Source organism: Marmota flaviventris, chromosome 15, assembly GCF_047511675.1.
Source record: "Marmota flaviventris isolate mMarFla1 chromosome 15, mMarFla1.hap1, whole genome shotgun sequence".
Taxonomy (NCBI): Eukaryota; Metazoa; Chordata; class Mammalia; order Rodentia; family Sciuridae; genus Marmota; species Marmota flaviventris.
In genome coordinates, this window is record NC_092512.1 from 81,421,909 (window position 1) to 81,441,328 (window position 19,420).

Sequence of the window (19,420 nt, forward strand, 5' to 3'; positions counted from 1 at the left end):
CATGATCCAAGAAATAAGTTAAGGAAAAAACAAAGTTGGGATCAAAAGTCAAAATCATGTTATTCCAGCTACTGGTCCTATACAAAATTATAATATTCTTATTTTTAAAAAATTGTTGAAATTTTTAAAAAAGATCTTAAAATATAAAATTAAAGTATTAACTATAAAATTATTAATTTAAGTAATAAGTTATATAAAATTATCTCATTTGAAATTATGAATTTTCATGCAATAAGAAAAATCACAAGTATTTTTCATTTCTTTTGTAAAGCTACCATAAACATTTCTGTTATTGCACTTTTTAAAGAATAAACCCATAGGAGCTATTTTTCATTTCAGCCTTGAAATCAGTCTTTCAGTCTTACCTAGATGCAAAGGAAATATTAAACCATCTCAGTGTCACTGTGTGAAATCCTTAAGTCAGAATTAGATTGCTAATGCCTGTGAAAGACTCTTGGCATCAAGGTGCCTAGCCCACGAGAGAGCGAGGAAACATGCCAAGGCTGAAATGAAAAATAGCTGCTATGGGCTTATTCTTTAAATAGTGTCTTCCTTTTTACCCTACTGTATCTACTAACTTTCATGGCAGTCATTTACAAGACTTCAGTTCCTCCTTCATTGCGGAAGACCAAGTGTGATCATCTGCCTGCCCTGAAGTCACAGGAAGGATATTCTCTCTCATTGTAGTCCCACGAATCAAGAATATGGTGAGACTAGAATACTTGATACATGGAAGATGAAAAATAAATAATAATTGAAAAAATAAAACAAAAACAAAATCTCCCCTGGGATGATGCTTAGAGAACTTAGCACACGTCCTCATTCCCAGATAACTCCTCCAATTTACAGTGATTTCTGGTTGGCCTGCTTTTTGTTGCTGTGACCAAAATACCTGACAAGACAAATTAAAGGAGGGAAAGTTTACTTTGGGCTCCCAGCTTCAGAGGTCTCAGTTCATGGCTTCATTGCTCTGGTCAGAGGTGGGCAGAATATCCTGGGGCAAGGGTAGCAGTGGAAGAAAGCTGCTTAGTTCATGACAGCCAGGGATCGGAGAATCGAGTGCCAGAAACCAGAGATAATATAGTCCCCAATGGCACCACCCCAACAACCGATTTCCTTCACTCCTCAGTGGCTGCCTCATATCTAAATCATAGCAATTTAAATCATGTATTGCTATTTTTGTGTGTATTAGTTTTTTAATTTTTATTTGTTTTAATTAGTTACATATGGCAGAAGAATGCATTTATGTACTTTGATATATCATACATAGACGGGGTATAACTTCTTACTTTTCTGGTTGTACATGTTGTAGAATCACATTAGTCATGCAGTCACATATACATATATACACACACATATTATATACATAAAATAATAATATCTGTTTTATTCTATTATCCTTCCTACCCCCATATTCCCTCGCCTCTCCTTCCTTCACTCTTCTCTACCTAATGTAAGGTAATCCTATTCTTCCCTAGTGCCCTCCACTTATTGTGAATTAGCATTCACATATGAGAGAAAACGTTAGACCTTTGGTTTTTGGGGGATTGGCTTATTTCACTTAGAATAATATCCTCTAACTATCCATTTACTGACATATGCCATAATTTCATTCTTCTTTAAAGCTGAGTAATATTCCATTGAATATATATACCACATTTTCTTTACCCATTCATCTATTGAAAGACATCTAAGTTGGTTGCATAGCTTAGCTATTGTGAGTTGATGTATGTGTTCTTTTGGTCCATCTTCTATATTTACTTTCAAGGTCATTGTGTCTTCACATAATGGCAGAAGAAAATATAGATTATAATTATATGAACCAAACATGTTTTATACAATAGGTGTGTAATAGAGCTAAACTGAGAAAAGATTATCATCTTTCATTTAGACTGCATTTATCTTTAAACTATATCCTACATGAATTAGGAATTAAAACACAAGAAGGGAAATTTATTTTAAAATTAGCAATTTTTTATAAACATTAGCATGTAAGGATGTAAAAGAAAAGCATCTATAAACCTGGATAATCTTGCCAGGCTCAGTGGCACCTGCCTGTAATCCCAGTGGCTCTGGAGGCTAAAGCAGAAGGATCGCAGGTTTAAAGCCAGCCTCAGCAAAAGTGAGGCACTAAGCAATTCAGTGAGACCCTCTCTAAATAAAATACAGAATAGGACTGGGGATGTGGCTCAGTGACCTAGTGCTCCTGAATTCAATCCCTGGTACCTCCCCCACCCCCACCCCCCCCCAAAAAAAAACGGATAATCTTTCCAAGTTGCAACTCTTCCTACCGTCTTTAAAGTTGATTGCTTGTGTGTGCTTAACTCCTAAACCTTCCTCATTTGAAGTAATTGCTTTATTTAACATTATTTTTGTCTCCAGAATCACTCATTTGCTCTCCTGTGTCTGGTATGTTTTTTATATCTAAAATGTTAAGTTAAGCAGATAAAACTCATTTCCCAAGTTTGGAAAGAGAGGTGATCACAGTTAGCTGATGAACAAGGTAGTAAGGAACCCCTCAATACCTCAGAAGCACATCACCAAGGGGACTTTATGAAAGAATGAGATTCCTAGGCTTCAGCTTAGGACTATTGGTATAGGATTTTTAGCTCTGGTTAACTGCATTTTATCAAACTCCCCACATTCAAAATCATGAGAACTGCAGAGCTTCAGCTTTGCAAAGATGAATAGCTTCTTCTTTAGGCAATAATCAAGGCTCTCATAGAGTTTTTTTTTTTTTTCCTCCCCAACATTTATTTATTTATTTTTCTTCATTTATTTATTTATTTATTTTTAATTTTTTATTGTTGGTTGTTCAAAACATTACATAGTTCTTGATATATCATATTTCACACTTTGATTCAAGTGGGTTATGAACTCCCATTTTTACCCCGTATACAGATTGCAGAATCACATCAGTTACACATCCATTGATTTACATATTGCCATACTAGTGTCTGTTGTGTTCTGCTGCCTTTCCTATCCTCTACTATCCCCCCTCCCCTCCCCTCCCCTCCCCTCTTCTCTCTCTGCCCCCTCTACTGTCATTCATTTCTCCCCCTTGTATTATTTTTCCCTTTCCCCTCACTTCCTCTTGTATGTACTTTTGTATAACCCTGAGGGTCTCCTTCCATTTCCATGCAATTTCCCTTCTCTCTCCCTTTCCCTCCCACCTTTCATCCCTGTTTAATGTTAATCTTCTTCTCATGCTCTTCGTCCCTACTCTGTTCTTAGTTACTCTCCTTATATCAAAGAAGACATTTGCCATTTGTTTTTTAGGGATTGGCTAGCTTCACTTAGCATAAACTGCTCTAATGCCATCCATTTCCCTGCAAATTCTATGATTTTGTCATTTTTTAATGCAGAGTAATACTCCATTGTGTATAAATGCCACATTTTTTTTATCCATTCGTCTATTGAAGGGCATCTAGGTTGGTTCCACAGTCTTGCTATTGTGAATTGTGCTGCTATGAACATCGATGTAGCAGTGTCCCTGTAGCATGCTCTTTTTAGGTATTTAGGAAATAGACCAGGAAGGGGAATAGCTGGGTCAAATGGTGGCTCCAATCCCAGCTTTCCAAGAAATCTCCATACTGCTTTCCAAATTGGCTGCACCAATTTGCAGTCCCACCAGCAATGTACAAGTGTACCCTTTTCCCCACATCCTCGCCAGCACTTGTTGTTGTTTGACTTCATAATGGCTGCCAATGTTACTGGCGTGAGATGGTATCTTAGGGTGGTTTTGATTTGCATTTCTCTGACTGCTAGAGATGGTGAGCATTTTTTCATGTACTTGTTGATTGATTGTATGTCCTCCTCTGAGAAGTGTCTGTTCAGGTCCTTGGCCCATTTGTTGATTGGGTTGTTTGTTATCTTATCGTCTAATTTTTTGAGTTCTTTGTATACTCTGGATATTAGGGCTCTATCTGAAGTGTGAGGAGTAAAGATTTGTTCCCAGGATGTAGGCTCCCTATTTACCTCTCTTATTGTTTCTTTTGCTGAGAAAAAAAAACTTTTTAGTTTGAGTAAGTCCCATTTGTTGATTCTAGTTATTAACTTTTGTGCTATGGTTGTCCTATTGAGGAATTTGGAGCCCGACCCCACAGTATGTAGATCGTAGCCAACTTTTTCTTCTATCAGACTGCGTGTCTCTGACTTGATATCAAGCTCCTTGATCCATTTTGAGTTAACTTTTGTGCATGGTGAGAGAAAGGGATTCAGTTCCATTTTGTTGCATATGGATTTCCAGTTTTCCCAGCACCATTTGTTGAAGATGCTATCCTTCCTCAATTGCATGCTTTTAGCCCCTTTATCAAATATAAGATAGTTGTAGTTTTGTGGATTGGTTTCTGTGTCCCTTATTCTGTACCATTGGTCCACCCGCCTGTTTTGGTACCAGTACCATGCTGTTTTTGTTACTATTGCTCTGTAGTATAGTTTGAAGTCTGGTATCGCTATACCGCCTGATTCACACTTCCTGCTTAGAGTTGCTTTTGCTATTCTGGGTCTTTTATTTTTCCATATGAATTTCATGATTGCTTTCTCTATTTCTACAAGAAATGCCTTTGGGATTTTGATTGGCATTGCATTAAACCTATAGAGAACTTTTGGTAATATCGCCATTTTGATGATGTTAGTTCTGCCTATCCGTGAACAGGGTATATTTATCCATCTTCTAAGATCTTCTTCTATTTCTCTCTTTAGGGTTCTGTAGTTTTCATTGTATAAGTCTTTCACCTCTTTTGTTAGGTTGATTCCCAAGTATTTTATTTTTTTTGAAGATATTGTGAATGGAGTGGTTGTCCTCATTTCCATTACAGAGGATTTGTTGCTGATATACAGGAATGCCTTTGATTTATTCGTGTTGATTTTATATTCTGCCACTTTGCTGAATTCATTTATTAGCTCTAATAGTTTCTTTGTAGACCCTTTTGGGTCTGCTAGGTATAGAATCATATCATCTGCAAATAGTGATAATTTAAGTTCTTCTTTTCCTATTTTTATGCCTTTAATTTCTTTCATCTGTCTAATTGCTCTGGCCAGTGTTTTGAGAACTATGTTGAACAGAAGTGGTGAGAGAGGGCATCCCTGTCTTGTTCCAGATTTTAGAGGGAATGCCTTCAATTTTTCTCCATTCAGAATGATGCTAGCCTGAGGCTTAGCATAGATTGCTTTTACAATATTGAGGTATGTTCCTGTTATCCCTAGTTTTTCTAGAGTTTTGAACATAAAGGGATGCTGTACTTTGTCGAATGCTTTTTCTGCATCTATCGAGATGATCATATGGTTCTTATTTTTAAGTCTATTGATGTGGTGAATAACATTTATTGATTTCCGTATATTGAACTAGCCTTGCATCCCAGGGATGAATCCTACTTGATCATGGTGCACAATTTTTTTGATATGTGTTTGTATCCGATTCGTTAGCATGGCTAAGGGTCTGTCAATTTTATTTATTTTTTCAAAGAACCAACTTTTAGTTTTGTCAATTTTTTCAATTGTTTCTTTTGTTTCGATTTCATTAATTTCAGCTTTGATTTTAATTATTTCTTGCCTTCTACTTCTTTTGCTGTTGTTTTGCTCTTCTTTTTCTAGGATTTTGAGATCAAGTATGAGATCATTTATTTGTTGGTTTTTTCTTTTGTTAAGGAATAAACTCCAAGCAATGAATTTTCCTCTTAGAACTGCTTTCAATGTGTCCAATAGATTCCGATATGTTGTGTCTGTGTTTTCATTTATCTCTAAGAATTTTTTAATTTCCTCCTTGATGTCTTCTATAACCCATTGATCATTCAGTAACCTATTGTTCATTCTCCAAGTGATGCATGATTTTTGCTTCCTTCTTTTATCATTGATTTTCAGTTTCAGTCCATTATGATCAGATAAGATGCATGGTATTATCTCTACTCCTTTATATTGTCTAAGAGTTGCCCTGTGACATAATATATGATCTATTTTTGAGAAGGATCCATGTGCTGCTGAGAAAAAAGTGTAACTGCTTGATGTTGGGTGGTATATTCTATATATGTCAATTAAGTCTAGGTTATTAGTTGTGTTATTGAGTTCTATAGTTTCCTTATTCAACTTTTGTTTGGAAGATCTGTCCAGTGGCGAGAGAGGTGTGTTGAAGTCTCCCATGATTATTGTATGGTGGTCTATTAGACTCTTGAACTTGAGAAGAGTTTGTTTGATGAACATAGCTGCACCATTGTTTGGGGCATATATATTTATGATTGTTATGTCTTGTTGGTGTATGGTTCCCTTGAGCAGTATGTAGTGTCCCTCTTTATCCCTTTTGATTAACTTTGGCTTGAAATCTATTTTATTTGATATGAGTATGGACACTCCTGCTTGTTTCCGAAGTCCATATGAGTGATATGATTTTTCCCAACCTTTCACCTTCAGCCTATGTATGTCTTTTCCTATCAAATGCGTCTCCTGTAGGCAGCATATTGTTGGGTCTTGTTTTGTGATCCATTCTACTAGCCTGTGTCTCTTAATTGGTGAGTTTAAGCCATTAACATTTAGGGTTATTATTGAGATATGGATTGTTCTTCCAGCCACATTTGTTTATTTCTGTTACTAAACATGGTTTGTTTTCCTCTTTGATTATTTTCCCCCCCTTTACTGTCCTACCTCCCACTGTTGGTTTTCATTCTTATTTTCCATTTCCTCTTCCTGTAATGTTTTGCCAAGGATGTTTTGAAGAGATGGTTTTCTAGCTGCAAATTCTTTTAACTTTTGTTTATCGTGGAAAGTTTTAATTTCATCCTCCATCCTGAAGCTTAATTTTGCTGGATACACAATTCTTGGTTGGAACCCATTTTCTTTCAGTGTTTGAAATATGTTATTCCAGGATCTTCTAGCTTTCAGAGTCTGTGTTGAAAGATCAGCTGTTATTCTGATTGGCTTACCCCTAAATGTAATCCGCTTCCTTTCTCTTGTAGCTTTTAAAATTCTCTCCTTATTCTGTATGTTGGGCATCTTCATTATAATGTGTCTAGGTGTGGATCTCTTATGATTTTGCACATTTGGCGTCCTGCAGGCTTCTAGGATTTGGGATTCTGTCTCATTCTTCAAGTCTGGGAAGTTTTCTCAAATTATTTCATTGAATAGATTGCTCATTCCTTTGGTTTGGAGTTCTATACCTTCCTGTATCCCAATGACTCTTAAGTTTGGTCTCTTAATGTTATCCCATATTTCTTGGATGTTCTGCTCATGGTTTCTTAACAGTCTTGCTGAGCTGTCTATGTTCTTTTCAAGTTGAAATACTTTGTCTTCATTGTCTGATGTTCTATCTTCTAAGTATCTGCTGGTAGTATTCTCCATTGAGTTTTTAAGTTGGTTTATTGCTTCCTGCATTTCTAGGATTTCTGTTTGTTTGTTTTTTATAACCTCTATTTCCCTGTATAGTTGATCCTTTGATTCCAGGATTTGCTTGTGTAATTCATTGTCGAAGTGATCTTTCATTGTCTGATTTTGCTGTCTGATGTCTTCCTTGATATTCCAGATCATCTGAAGCATGTATATCCTGAATTCTTTATCTGAAATTCCATCTGCTGCAGCTGTTACCTCTTCTAAAGTTGAGTTGACCTGCATTGCTTGTGGTCCTTTCTTTCCTTGTCTTTTCATACTGCTTGCGTTTCTTTCTGCTTGGTGAAACTGTTGTGTTTTTGAAAATTTTTCCCCCTATATATTTATATTGTTCTTGTATAGTTGAAAAGTCTCCCTTGAAGGGTCGGGCGCTGGTCTGCCTACCTTGCAGGCACGGGCGGCAGCTCTGCTCTGCCCCTCCTCCAATTGTTGTGAGGTGTCTACCACGCCCGCGGACCCCTGGGCCTGTTCTGCCGGTCGGTCACAGGTCTGCCTACCTTGCAGGCGTGGGCGGTGGCTCTGCTCTGCCCTTACTCCAATTGGGGTGTCGTGACTACCATGCCGGCAGGTCACTGGGCCTGTTCCGGGCGCGGGTGGTGGCTCTGCTCTGCCCCTACTCCAATTGGGGTGACTTGTCTACCACCTGCGTGGACCGCTGGGCCTGTTCCGGGAGCGGGCGAAGGCTCTGCTCTGCTCCTACTCCAAATGGGGTGACGTGTCTGTCGCACCGGCAGGCCACTGGGCCTGTGCCGCTGGTCGGTCGCAGGTCTGCCCACCTTTTGGGCACAGGTGGCGGCTCTGCTCTGCCCCTACTCCAATTGGGGTGACGTGTGATCTGCAGGTTGGTCGCAGGTCTGCCTACCTTGCAGGCTCGGGCGGCGGCTCTGCCCTGCCCCTCCTACCACGCCTGCGGACCGCTGGGCCTGATCTGCAGGTTGGTCGCAGGTCTGCCCACCTTGCGGGCGCGGGTGGCGGCTCCGCTCTGCCCCCTCTCCAATTGGGGTCACGTGACCACCACATGGCGAGCCGCTGGGCCTGCTCCGGGCGTGGGCGGCGGCCCCGCTCCTCCCCTCTGGCTTGTCGACAAAGCGAGAGAGACTCGGGTGTCTGTGACTCACCCTCCCTACCAGGAGACCAACTGTTTCTGTCGCCGCTGGTATTGATGAAGTTCTCTCCTCTGCTGCTTTCTGATGACATCAGATCTCTGCCATGTTGGTATCCTATGCGAATGGCAGCATTTCGTTCCCTTTGCCGGGTGACCAAAGCAACGGGTGAGTCCTGACCGGCCCTCACAGGCCCCGTCTCAGTCCTGTTGCCACTGCCCACGAAGGCTGGGTTGGTATTTACCTCCACAGTACTCAGCAGGACCCAGACCAAGAATCAGTTTCCGCGGGCTCCTTAGCCCTGGGCCAGAGCAGTACCGGGAGCTGGAACTCAGCCGCTCCGTGCTCGGTGTATGCTCTGATAAGAGCAGGCTCCAAGAAGCAGTTTCCGCGGGTTATTTAGCACTGAGCCTGAGTAATTTGTCTGCAAGCTGCAGGCGAATGGCAGCCTGAAATTACCTGTTCTATGGCTGAATGAGCTTTGGTCAGTCGAAAACAGGGATGGTGACGTCAGCTCTCCAAGATGGTGGCCGCTTGCCTCCTCTGTGGTCTGACCGGTGTGGAGAACTGAATTGGACCGCTTCCTTCCCCGTCTCAAACCCAGAATTCAGCACTTAGTATGGTAATTGCACAGCTGGCAGAAGCCTGCGAAAACTGCAGCGCTGTATCCCTGCGTAGCTATCTCCTCGTTTCCCAGCGCGAGCCGCAGACTGTAGCCCTGGGGCGATTTGCTGAATAAGCAGTGTGACCCTCCGTGCGGACAAATCTCTCGCGTTTGAGCCCCCGTAGCCGTAGCCGATCCTCGTGCGATGGAAATCCTTCCTCCAGGTTCCGGAGCACCCCCTCTCATAGAGTTTTTACAGTGGTGTAACACATGCCCAGATAGTCTCTCTGCATTACTATCTTTTTCACTATTTGTATTGCAGAAGTAATTATTCTCATTTGGAAAAGCATAAGTATGCTTCACCCAAATGTTGTACATGACTAATTAGCTACAGAGAGATTAATTCTATAAAACTTAAAGATTGTCTACAGATTTGAAAGGAGAAATGTGACATAGTGATAGAGTATTTTCCAAACAAACATGTTTTTTAGTTGAAATGGAATTAACCAGTGAGTTACAAATTGTTGAAACTTTCAAATACGTGTGAGTAAAATTAATTCACCTCCACAGATACCCAAACTCTCATTTCAGACCTACCCTTGCTTTTAAAACAAAACCTGCTTTACTTTTGTTTGGAATCCTTATTGCTTTGGTATCCAGAATTCAGCATCAATTGAGACTTTACATTCACTGTCAAAGACTCTCAAATGTGCTCTTAACTCAAGACTTATCATGAGTAGCAGCCAAACATACAAAGGTAGAAAGTAGAAGGAAGTTTATACTGTTTATTTGTTGACAATAAAGAACAATATGGCCTACTTCCAGAATACTAAGTAGGACCAGCAGTAACAGAAAATAAATGGGTATGTAAAATCCAAGTAGGATGAAAACACTACAAAGTAAAATGAGCAGTTTAATAGTTTTCTCTGTTTTTTTTTTCAAAATGAAATTTAATTTGAAATTTACATTCAAGTATCTCCCTAAAGGTGCTTCTTAAGATCACACAAATATTTTCAAAGGTAGTTTATTGAAAATAAAATATCATTCTTCCTTGCAAAAGAATTTCAAAATCCTATTCTTTGCAGCAAGTCGACATACAAATGATAATTCAGCCAATTTCTCATTCATTAATTTGAAAACCTCTGGAAGGCATATGAAAGAATTTATGAAGTTTGCAATTTATTTATGAAGTTTACATTCCAATTGACTATTAATTAAATAATTACTAGAGTGCAAAGGATTTAATATATTTTTGGCTTACAACCAGGAGGGAAACAAACTCTAATACACCTGATTGAAAATGATGAAGTAAAGCCATTCTATCTAAAATAGTTAGAGAAATCTATAACAAAATTCATTTTTTTTCTGAATAAATGAAATAAATGTTTTATTATCATAAATTTAATTAACTATATTTAAATATTGAATAAAAGCCATTTTTGAAACCCCTCATTAGAAAAACATCAGATGCTTTTATCTTATTTAATCTTTTGAGAACCAAAATTATACTTTAGTGGGAAAAGTTTTTCCGACACCAGAACTGAAATATGTTCTTTGTAATTTATTGAGTCAGAGGATGCACTCCTTTTTTTTCTAAATCTTGAATATAAAAATAGTTCTAGGAAGATCATTAAAAAAATTAAAGAAGAATTTTTCAAACAATAGCAGTGCATTCACCCATCTGGTACTCGAGGTGGGAAGGCAATGACAGGGTAAAACTTATCTACTTTGTTGGTTTGAGAATTATTTCAAGAACAGGAGACAGCTGTGAGGCCATGCTCCACGGGACTCAGTCCTCCTAAGAACTCCAAGAGATGGGAGATTACTCTCTATGCATGATAGCATGCACTGTGATTTTGGACAATTCATAATCACCTTTAGGGATTGTAAGGGGAGAGCGCATAACTCCCAAACACCACCATTTTTTATCCCGGACTTAGTTAAAAACAAACAATATCAACGATTTGTACTCCACATAGAAAATGATGAACCCTCCCAAAGCGGCTGTCTCTTACAACAGTCTAGCAGGAAAGTGGAGACACCATGAGACAGTGGTAAATTACCCTGACTGTCTGCCCAGAGGATCTTCACAAAACTGGCTGCTTCTCAGACTCTTTCATGATTTCAGCCCAATAACATGGTCTCACCAGTCCTTTTCTAACTACATCAGTGAAAGCAGCCCTCCCTTCACTTTTGCCCTGTCATAATCTTCAACAAAACTCATTGTTTTATTGCCTTCACAGCATTTATCCCTACTGTATAATATTCTCTTTCTTTTTTTGTATTGAAATACTTGATTGCTTAATTCTTCCTAATGAAATATAACATTTCTTGAGTTAGTGACCATCACTGGCCAAAGAACCATTGTCAAGCATGTGACAAATATGCATCAATATTGTCAGAGGCTGGGTATGGAATGTTGATCAAAGCCTTACTTCTGACTTCAAGTAGTATACAATGTAGTATGTAAAACCTATATTAATGTAGTTAGGTAAAATGTGTGTGTGTGTGTGTGTGTGTGTGTGTGTGTGTTCACAGTGGAGGATCATTAGACTAGTGCTTTATAAAGATGATTATGACTACTCTGTAAAGAATATCTATTTGGCAAAAGATAAAAATAGTGTGGGTCGACCATGTAAGAGGTTATGGCAGAAATGATGGAAGTTTGAATCCAGGTAGTACTGATCAGAAAGGAAATAACTAAATATATCGCAGAAATATCAAGAAATATAGTTGAAAAAACTCACTTCTGGATTGGATATGAAGGATAGATTTCACTTGCTTTAGTTGATGACATAATATTGCCCTTCTCTGAGGGAAAATATTGTAAGGAGACATTGTAAGGTGTTAAGATCGTGATCTTTGGCTTTGATAGGTTAGGAGATTTCATAATCAGCTTTCATGAATTTTGATTTTACATTTCTTGAATTTGTATGAACTATTTATCCATATACTACTCAATCTAACCATTTATTCTTTAAAATAATTTTGGTCATTATGTGGGATTCTGCTGTTTTGTTTTATGCAACATAATGCATAAAGCATTAAGTATTCCTAAATTCCAATTGGAGAATTTTCACTCTAGTTAAAATTTATTAGTTGATTGATGGCAGTTTTATCTGTAAGGAATGTGATATTAATAACTTGAAACCTAGTATCAAGACCATATGTCAAAAAGAAAAGATATTTATAATGTAACAGTATCTAAACTGGAATTATCAAAACCTGTTACATTTAATATAGACATCAATTCAAATAACCTTTCATAACATCATATTAGAACGATCACTGAGCATCACTAGGCATTTGGAGCTATGATACCTCTCTAATGTATTTAGCCTTCACTGTTGATTATCTACCCAACAGATAGTAAAGCCATGTAGGGGTGTTTTAACTAGGATTATGCTGATATCTGTATATGACAGATATTTTTTAAAGGCAGCACCAATATGTATTTTAATTCATTAGGAGAAATTATCCATAGTTAATCAGAAGACATTTCGTTTTCAGTTTCTCATCCTAATTCTGCAGAAACTCAAATCATGTTGAGTTCACTTTGATGTTACTTTCCAGAAAGATGCTTTATATCTCTGCAGGCTACACATATCAATCCTCACATTTACACACAATTTGTGTGTGTGTGTGTGTGTGTATAAACACATAATCATTCTAAAATGCTGAATAACTAATGTTCATGTTATGATTGATGTGAACTCATGTAAAATTCAACTACTTTAAATAACTTTCTGAAACAGCAATACTAGTCTAAACTAATATAAATGCCACTTTTTAACATGTTATAAATACTACAAATACACCCTCTTGCACTCTCCAAGAAATAATTTAAGAAATGTTATCTTTCTGAGTAAACAAAAGTAAATACCAATTTGTGAACCTATTTTAGGAAAGCCATCAAATCACCTAAACAAGCAAACTGTTCAAACACATACCGAGTGGTTAAGGAAACAAGAATTTGTTGATAATATATAAAGTGAAAACAAAACCTCCTACCATTTACCATTTTGTTTCATCGTATTAATCCTCTCACTTTAAGAAAACCAGCTTTAATCGTTGTGATTTACTTTTAGACTAAAACTAAGTGAAATATACACTCCAAATATTTAATCTGCCTCAATAAATATATAAAAAATACATATGCCAGCAATCACTGGAAAAACTGTAGAGTGTAAACAATGATATGGGCCAAAGTGGCATTTCAATTCTTTCATTAAAAGGGAGGTAGCTCAATAGTAAAACACTTGTCTAGCATGTGTACTGCAGAACTAAAAAAAAAAAAAAAATAGAGACAAAACTGCGAGATGCATTTCCCATTTGGAAAGAGTAAATTATCACTCAGTAGTGTCTATCAGTGCAAATGATTAGTCTGTCATAGTTTACCAGGATTCTGTGTTTGGGTAGCAACATGATTCTATTGACAATCAATTGTGCTCTGCTGGATGTTTAATGCAACATTAACCAAATGACTATAGTGACATCCATCTCTGAGTTCAGTATCCCAACACGTAAGCCTCACATCTTTCATTAAAAATATTTTCAAGCAGTATATAGAAACTTTTCAAGTGAAACTCATGAACTATTTTTCCCTACCCAATACTGAGAAACTAAGGAATATCATACTCAATATAGGGAATATACACTTTCAGAAAATTTATTCCAGTGGTTTTATTATTTTATTATTTCCTATTAATACAAAAAAGTCATATTATATAATTTGAAGTAAAATATATGAAGAAAAATTAAACATATTCACAATCCCAAATCCAGAAATGACCACTGCTAGCATTTTGACCTAGTTTCTTCCAATCTACTTTATCCATTTGTAATCAGTAATACAATTAAAATCATACCACATAGTTTTTATTGTCTCACTTTTTTATTAATATTGTGTTATAATTCCCCATGTTGTTAAATATTATTTAAATCAAGAATTTTAAACTCTATACTACAAACCAATTGGTTAGATGTATGGTACTATATTTAATAGGTAATATATTTACCTCTGAAGAAGCATAGAGGCTTCTTCAGTTTTAAGGCATTATAACATAGAGCAGATACAAAAAGAGTCTAAATTAAATTTCTAGATAAAAATAAAATAGATAATGAAGGGACTATTTTAGCTAAGTCACTGCATTTGGAGACTCATTACTTTAAAAAGGTGAACATCTCTAAAGGCAGGTTTTTAAATGTTCTCCATGTCGCTGGTGCCACTTGCTGTAATAGTGTTGAGGAAAATGCCTAAATTTCTGCAATGAGCAGCTTCTGTGATATTGTCTCAGAAATGAGATCTCAGGTAGGTTTTGTCTTCTTACAATAGGGAAGAATCCTCTGGAATAGCTGGCATGCTGAGCGTAAGGGTTCACGTCTGTAGCACCACAGCAGGAAGAGATCTTGATTGTCAGAATCAACTGTGAGTGCTGTATAAAATAGTTATCACCATGATGTTCATCGACTGGCAAAACAAGAATGATTAGCTGTGAAATGCTTATTCATAATGTAGGTTGCCTCTATGGTCAAAGTAAAATGGAGAAATAAATGAAACACTAGATAATTTAATAATCAATATCAAAAAACTTGATAAAGATTTAAAAATCCTTCTAATAAATAACTCCAAATTGTTTTTAAAAAACATTTCAAATATTGATTCTATTTAATATTTGGCAAATTCAACAAGACCGTTGGGTTTTAACTTTGGAGTATATGAACTGCATTATTATGTTCTTTTTATTCCACTTTGAATTGAGTTATTAAAGTTTCTAAAATCCAAAACAATCACGTTTTAAAAAATGAGAATAACATGTGCACTATTCAGTGTGTTAGAGTTCAAAGTGTCTGAAAAAGCCTGTATGCAAACCCACCAATTCAATCTACCTAGTAATTGGCACCATGCAGAGGCTAATCAAAATCTACAGTACGATTAAACAAGGCTATCTAGGACAGCAACTAGATAATGGTTACTCTGCTCCTGAAGGAATTAGAAAAACAAATTTAGAACCTTGCCTCTGGTTCCCAGTCTATTCCCCCTGAACAATTATACAAATTGGCATATGACTTTCGATCCCTCTTCAGTGATTGAATTAGGAGGAGTGCTTGTGTTCTCATTGATAGTTATTTGAAAGAGGGAAACAGCTGTGTGCAACATCCCCTTCCCTTGGGTGCTTCCTAACAAAGACTCAGTGTCTCCAAGAAAGAAGTGTATGTTACCCTTATTGATTACATGACAGTTACTATGGGCTTTGCTTTGTTCACAAAGTAAGAAATACCCTCATCAGAAAAAAAAAGAAAAAAAAAAAAAACAGAAACTCACCCACTAGAAGATAAATCTTTGTTTCTCACGTTTGAAAGCCCAGATTCAGAATGGAAAAAAGATTTAAACCACCAGGTGGATTCTGCCATTTCGGGTAATCCTATCAAATAAACTTTTAATTATTCCATTATCAAATGAATTTGAGAGATTAAAAGTAAAGGAAAACAATGAGGGTAACACTGATAAGAAATAAATTAAGTACCTTGAAGAGGCCTGTCATCATCTATTAAATTAACAGAATCAGAGCTAGTTAAGGAACTAACTGAAGAAATACTGGACTCTAGGAAACAAAAATAAAAACAGAAATAAATAACAGGCAAAAAGACAATCACAGCATATCATGAATATATATGGAGATATATATATATATATATATATATATATATATATATATATAAAATTTATATTATTTTTTATCAAGAACATAGTTTGAAATCATTGTATCCTGATCATGAAATCACAAGTTGAAAAATTAATCAAATTCTCAACGAAAAAGTTTCTACTAATAAGGTCTATTAATTTTCATGGTGGACAACTCTCACTTTCCATTGATAGAGATTTTGAACTTAAAATATAACAAAGAAAACATTTGGCATTTGTTTTTTAGGGATTGGCTAGCTTCACTTAGAATAATCTGTTCTAATGCCATCCATTTCCCTGCAAATTCTATGATTTTGTCATTTTTTAATGCAGAGTAATACTCCATTGTGTATAACTGCCACATTTTTTTATCCATTCGTCTATTGAAGGGCATCTAGGTTGGTTCCACAGTCTTGCTATTGTGAATTGTGCTGCTATGAACATAGATGTAGCAGTGTCCCTGTAGCATGCTCTTTTTAGGTCTTTAGGGAATAGACCGAGAAGGGGAATAGCTGGGTCAAATGGTGGTTCCATTCCCAGCTTTCCAAGAAATCTCCATACTGCTTTCCAAATTGGCTGCACCAATTTTCAGTCCCACCAGCAATGTACAAGTGTACCCTTTCCCCCACATCCTCGCCAGCACTTGTTGTCGTTTGACTTCATAATGGCTGCCAATCTTACTGGAGTGAGATGGTATCTTAGGGTGGTTTTGATTTGCATTTCTCTGACTGCTAGAGATGCTAAGTGAAGCTAGCCAATCCCTAAAAAACAAATGCCAAATGTTTTCTTTGATATAAGGAGAGTAACTAAGAACAGAGTTGGGAGGAAGAGCATGAGAAGAAGATTAACATTAAACAGGGGTGAGAGGTGGGAGGGAAAAGGAAAGAGAAGGGAAATTGCATGGAAATGGAAGGAGACCCTCATGGTTATACAAAATTACATAGAAGAGGAAGTGAGGGGAAAGGGGAAAAAACAAGAGGGAGAAATGAATTACAGTAGATGGGGTAGAGAGAGAAGATGGGAGGGGAGGGGATGGGGGATAGTAGAGGATAGGAAAGGCAGCAGAATACAACAGACACTAGTATAGCAATATGTAAAACAGTGGATGTGCAACCGATGTGATGCTGCAATCTGTATACAGGGTAAAAATGGGAGTTCATAACCCACTTGAATCAAAGTGTGAAATATGATTTGTCAAGAACTATGTAATGTTTTGAACAACCAACAATAAAAATTAAAGAAAAAAAAACAAAAAAATAAAATATCTTATAAATGTCAAATTCAAAAGCTAAGAATTACAAAATCAAGAATGAATAGCATTGTATTACATAGTAAATATTACAGATATATATTTTTAAAATCCCCAAATTACCAAATTTAGAAAGTAAGAAATTATAAGAACATTTTGTTTGTCTTTTAACACTTATATTTTAAAGCAGTAAATCTATTAAAAGAGCAGACTATAAAAATAACTTCTGTTGATAAAGAAAGAAACACTCAGTAGACAGGCATAGTTCAAACATTTTTTGTAAAAACAATAAATCCTTAGATGTTTCTCATTCTTAAGCTATAAACAATCCTTGAAATGACTTTTTCATAGATTGCCTGCATAGATAATTTTACTAAATGTCAATTTGATTCTGAAATGCTCTTTTCATTTTATGAAATTTCTCAGACTTTTCAGGATGGTCAAATTTTCTTTTCAGCCATGAATATGTAGGATAGATAGCTAGATTAAAAAATGAGACTGGGTAGATAGATGCTGACCTGTCATCCACTGCAGGGAATGGAAAGTAGAAAATCTTTGAACCAGACTCATACTATTCCCTCTTTTCTAAGGAATTAGGTGATATTTTGTTCATGAAAAATTATTGATTTTTAATTAATAACATACTCTATGAAATCTCAATCAATACAGATGCCACTTTTTTTTTTGCTTTTTGATACTGGGGATTGAACTCAGGAGCACTTGACCACTGAGCCACATCCCCAGCTCTATTTGACATTTTATTTAGAGACAGGGTCTCACTGAGTTGCTTAGTGTCTCGCTTTTGCTGAGGCTGGCTTTGAACACATGATCCTCCTGCCTCAGCCTCCTGAGCTGCTGGGATTACAGGCATGCACCTCTGTGCCGTCCTACATACATGTCAAATTTAAAGTGGTATAAATGCCAAATTTAAAAAACTTAGGAAGTACAAAATCAAAAATGAACACTATTGTTCTAACTTAGAAATATTACAGATGCCTACTTTAAAATACTACAAAATTACCAAAATTAGAAAGTAAGAAGTTAAACTATACTCATGAAACAAAAGCTGACTTTCACTTGTTTGTAAGAGTTGGAGGCCTTATCAGTGTATCATGGCCAAAGCAAAGAAATGAGCCTGGGCAGCACTAGTTCCAGGAACCACCTATCTTCTGAAGCTGTTCCTTCACTGTCAGCAACACTGTCAGCTCCCTCCCTTAAGTTCTGACCATGAAGTACTGGCCAACAGCACCCCACAGTCACACTTCTCATCACATTCTCCGGGAATATTCTCTAGTGATAATACAACTTACTTCGGTAATACTGATTTTTGGCCAGAAGACATCCAATGGAAGGTACTGATGCCATGGTTTGTTGCTTGAGAGATCCAGAGGCTGAGAGCAGCAATCTGAGGAAAAATAACCAGAAAAGAGATGTTGATAAATAAATGGAGTTTCCTTTTCCCTTTTTACATGTGAATATTATGTTGCAAAGTAAAATCATTTACCATGTAATAAATATCTGAAGAAGGATTTTAATAATTTACCTGGAATTGCAATTAAATAGACTACAATAAACAAAACAAGATGCAATTAACTAGTATATTTAGTTGGAAAAAAAAAAAAACCCTTCATATTCAACTACAAATGGTGCAAACACAATTTACTCTGTCTGAAACAAACCAAAGGTTCAGAAAAATAATAAAAGTGTTAACACAGCCATGGTGCAATAACTCACATATTTGTTTTCTCCAAATTGATCTTCTAAAAATATGTAGTTTTTAAAGTTTCTTCAGAAAACGCACATTCTGAAAGCAGCACCACGGTGACAGATGATGTGGTCGAGAATCTGTGAGCAACCTTATATTTAGAAGCCCAAGCTGGCTGGTGCCTGAACTATTGGTAATTTGAGGTGAGGTGGCATACAGCCAGGCAAAGGCAATGACTGAATGCTCTCTGCCCGTCTCCGCCCTCCAGCAGTCCAAAGGACCTTTGGACTTGTCAGCATGCCAAGTTTCACTGCAAGGATAGGGAAGCATTTGGCCTTGACCCTGTTTGAGACTCACTCTCTTTAATGTCACATCTTTTAACTAACTTCTGATTCTCTGGAGGTAACTAATGTCCATGTATCTTTTCCACCGTGGGTATAATCACATACTCTACCAAAGGCACCAAGCTGGACAAAACTGGGGATGTGGTGGATTGTCTGCGGTCTAGCTGGGGAGACTGAACATACATATCCACAGGCATAATGAAGCAAGGCAGAGTCATAGGTCACAGGAGAACAATAAAGAACTCTTCAGATTTGGAGACTTTCGGGGAAAGGGGTATATACAGTGGAACTGGATAAATGGACAGATAGTTAGAATTCCAGAGGAAATGACAAGACAGAAATCATGGATAATGTAG

At 37.0% G+C, this 19,420-nt stretch overlaps 1 protein-coding gene across 4 annotated transcripts; it reads right to left on the bottom strand.

Moving 5' to 3' along the window:
• Positions 1-13,736: 13,736 nt before the first annotated feature.
• On the bottom strand, positions 13,737-18,893 carry Ppdpfl (pancreatic progenitor cell differentiation and proliferation factor like). 4 transcript variants are annotated; one of them, XM_071602378.1, is made up of 5 exons: positions 18,750-18,890; positions 18,326-18,420; positions 15,609-15,686; positions 15,407-15,506; positions 13,737-14,551 (listed from the first exon to the last, which is right to left on the bottom strand). In XM_071602378.1, the coding sequence occupies exons 2-5, from the start codon at positions 18,378-18,380 to the stop codon at positions 14,545-14,547; spliced, it is 240 nt and encodes a 79-aa protein (XP_071458479.1). In that variant the 5' UTR covers positions 18,381-18,420; positions 18,750-18,890; the 3' UTR covers positions 13,737-14,544. The 4 variants fall into 4 exon arrangements, with proteins under 4 accessions (XP_071458479.1, XP_071458478.1, XP_071458477.1 ...); XM_071602377.1 differs by having other exon boundaries at positions 13,737-14,516; positions 18,750-18,889; XM_071602376.1 differs by lacking the exon at positions 15,407-15,506 and having other exon boundaries at positions 13,737-14,516; positions 18,750-18,893.
• Positions 18,894-19,420: the final 527 nt, after the last annotated feature.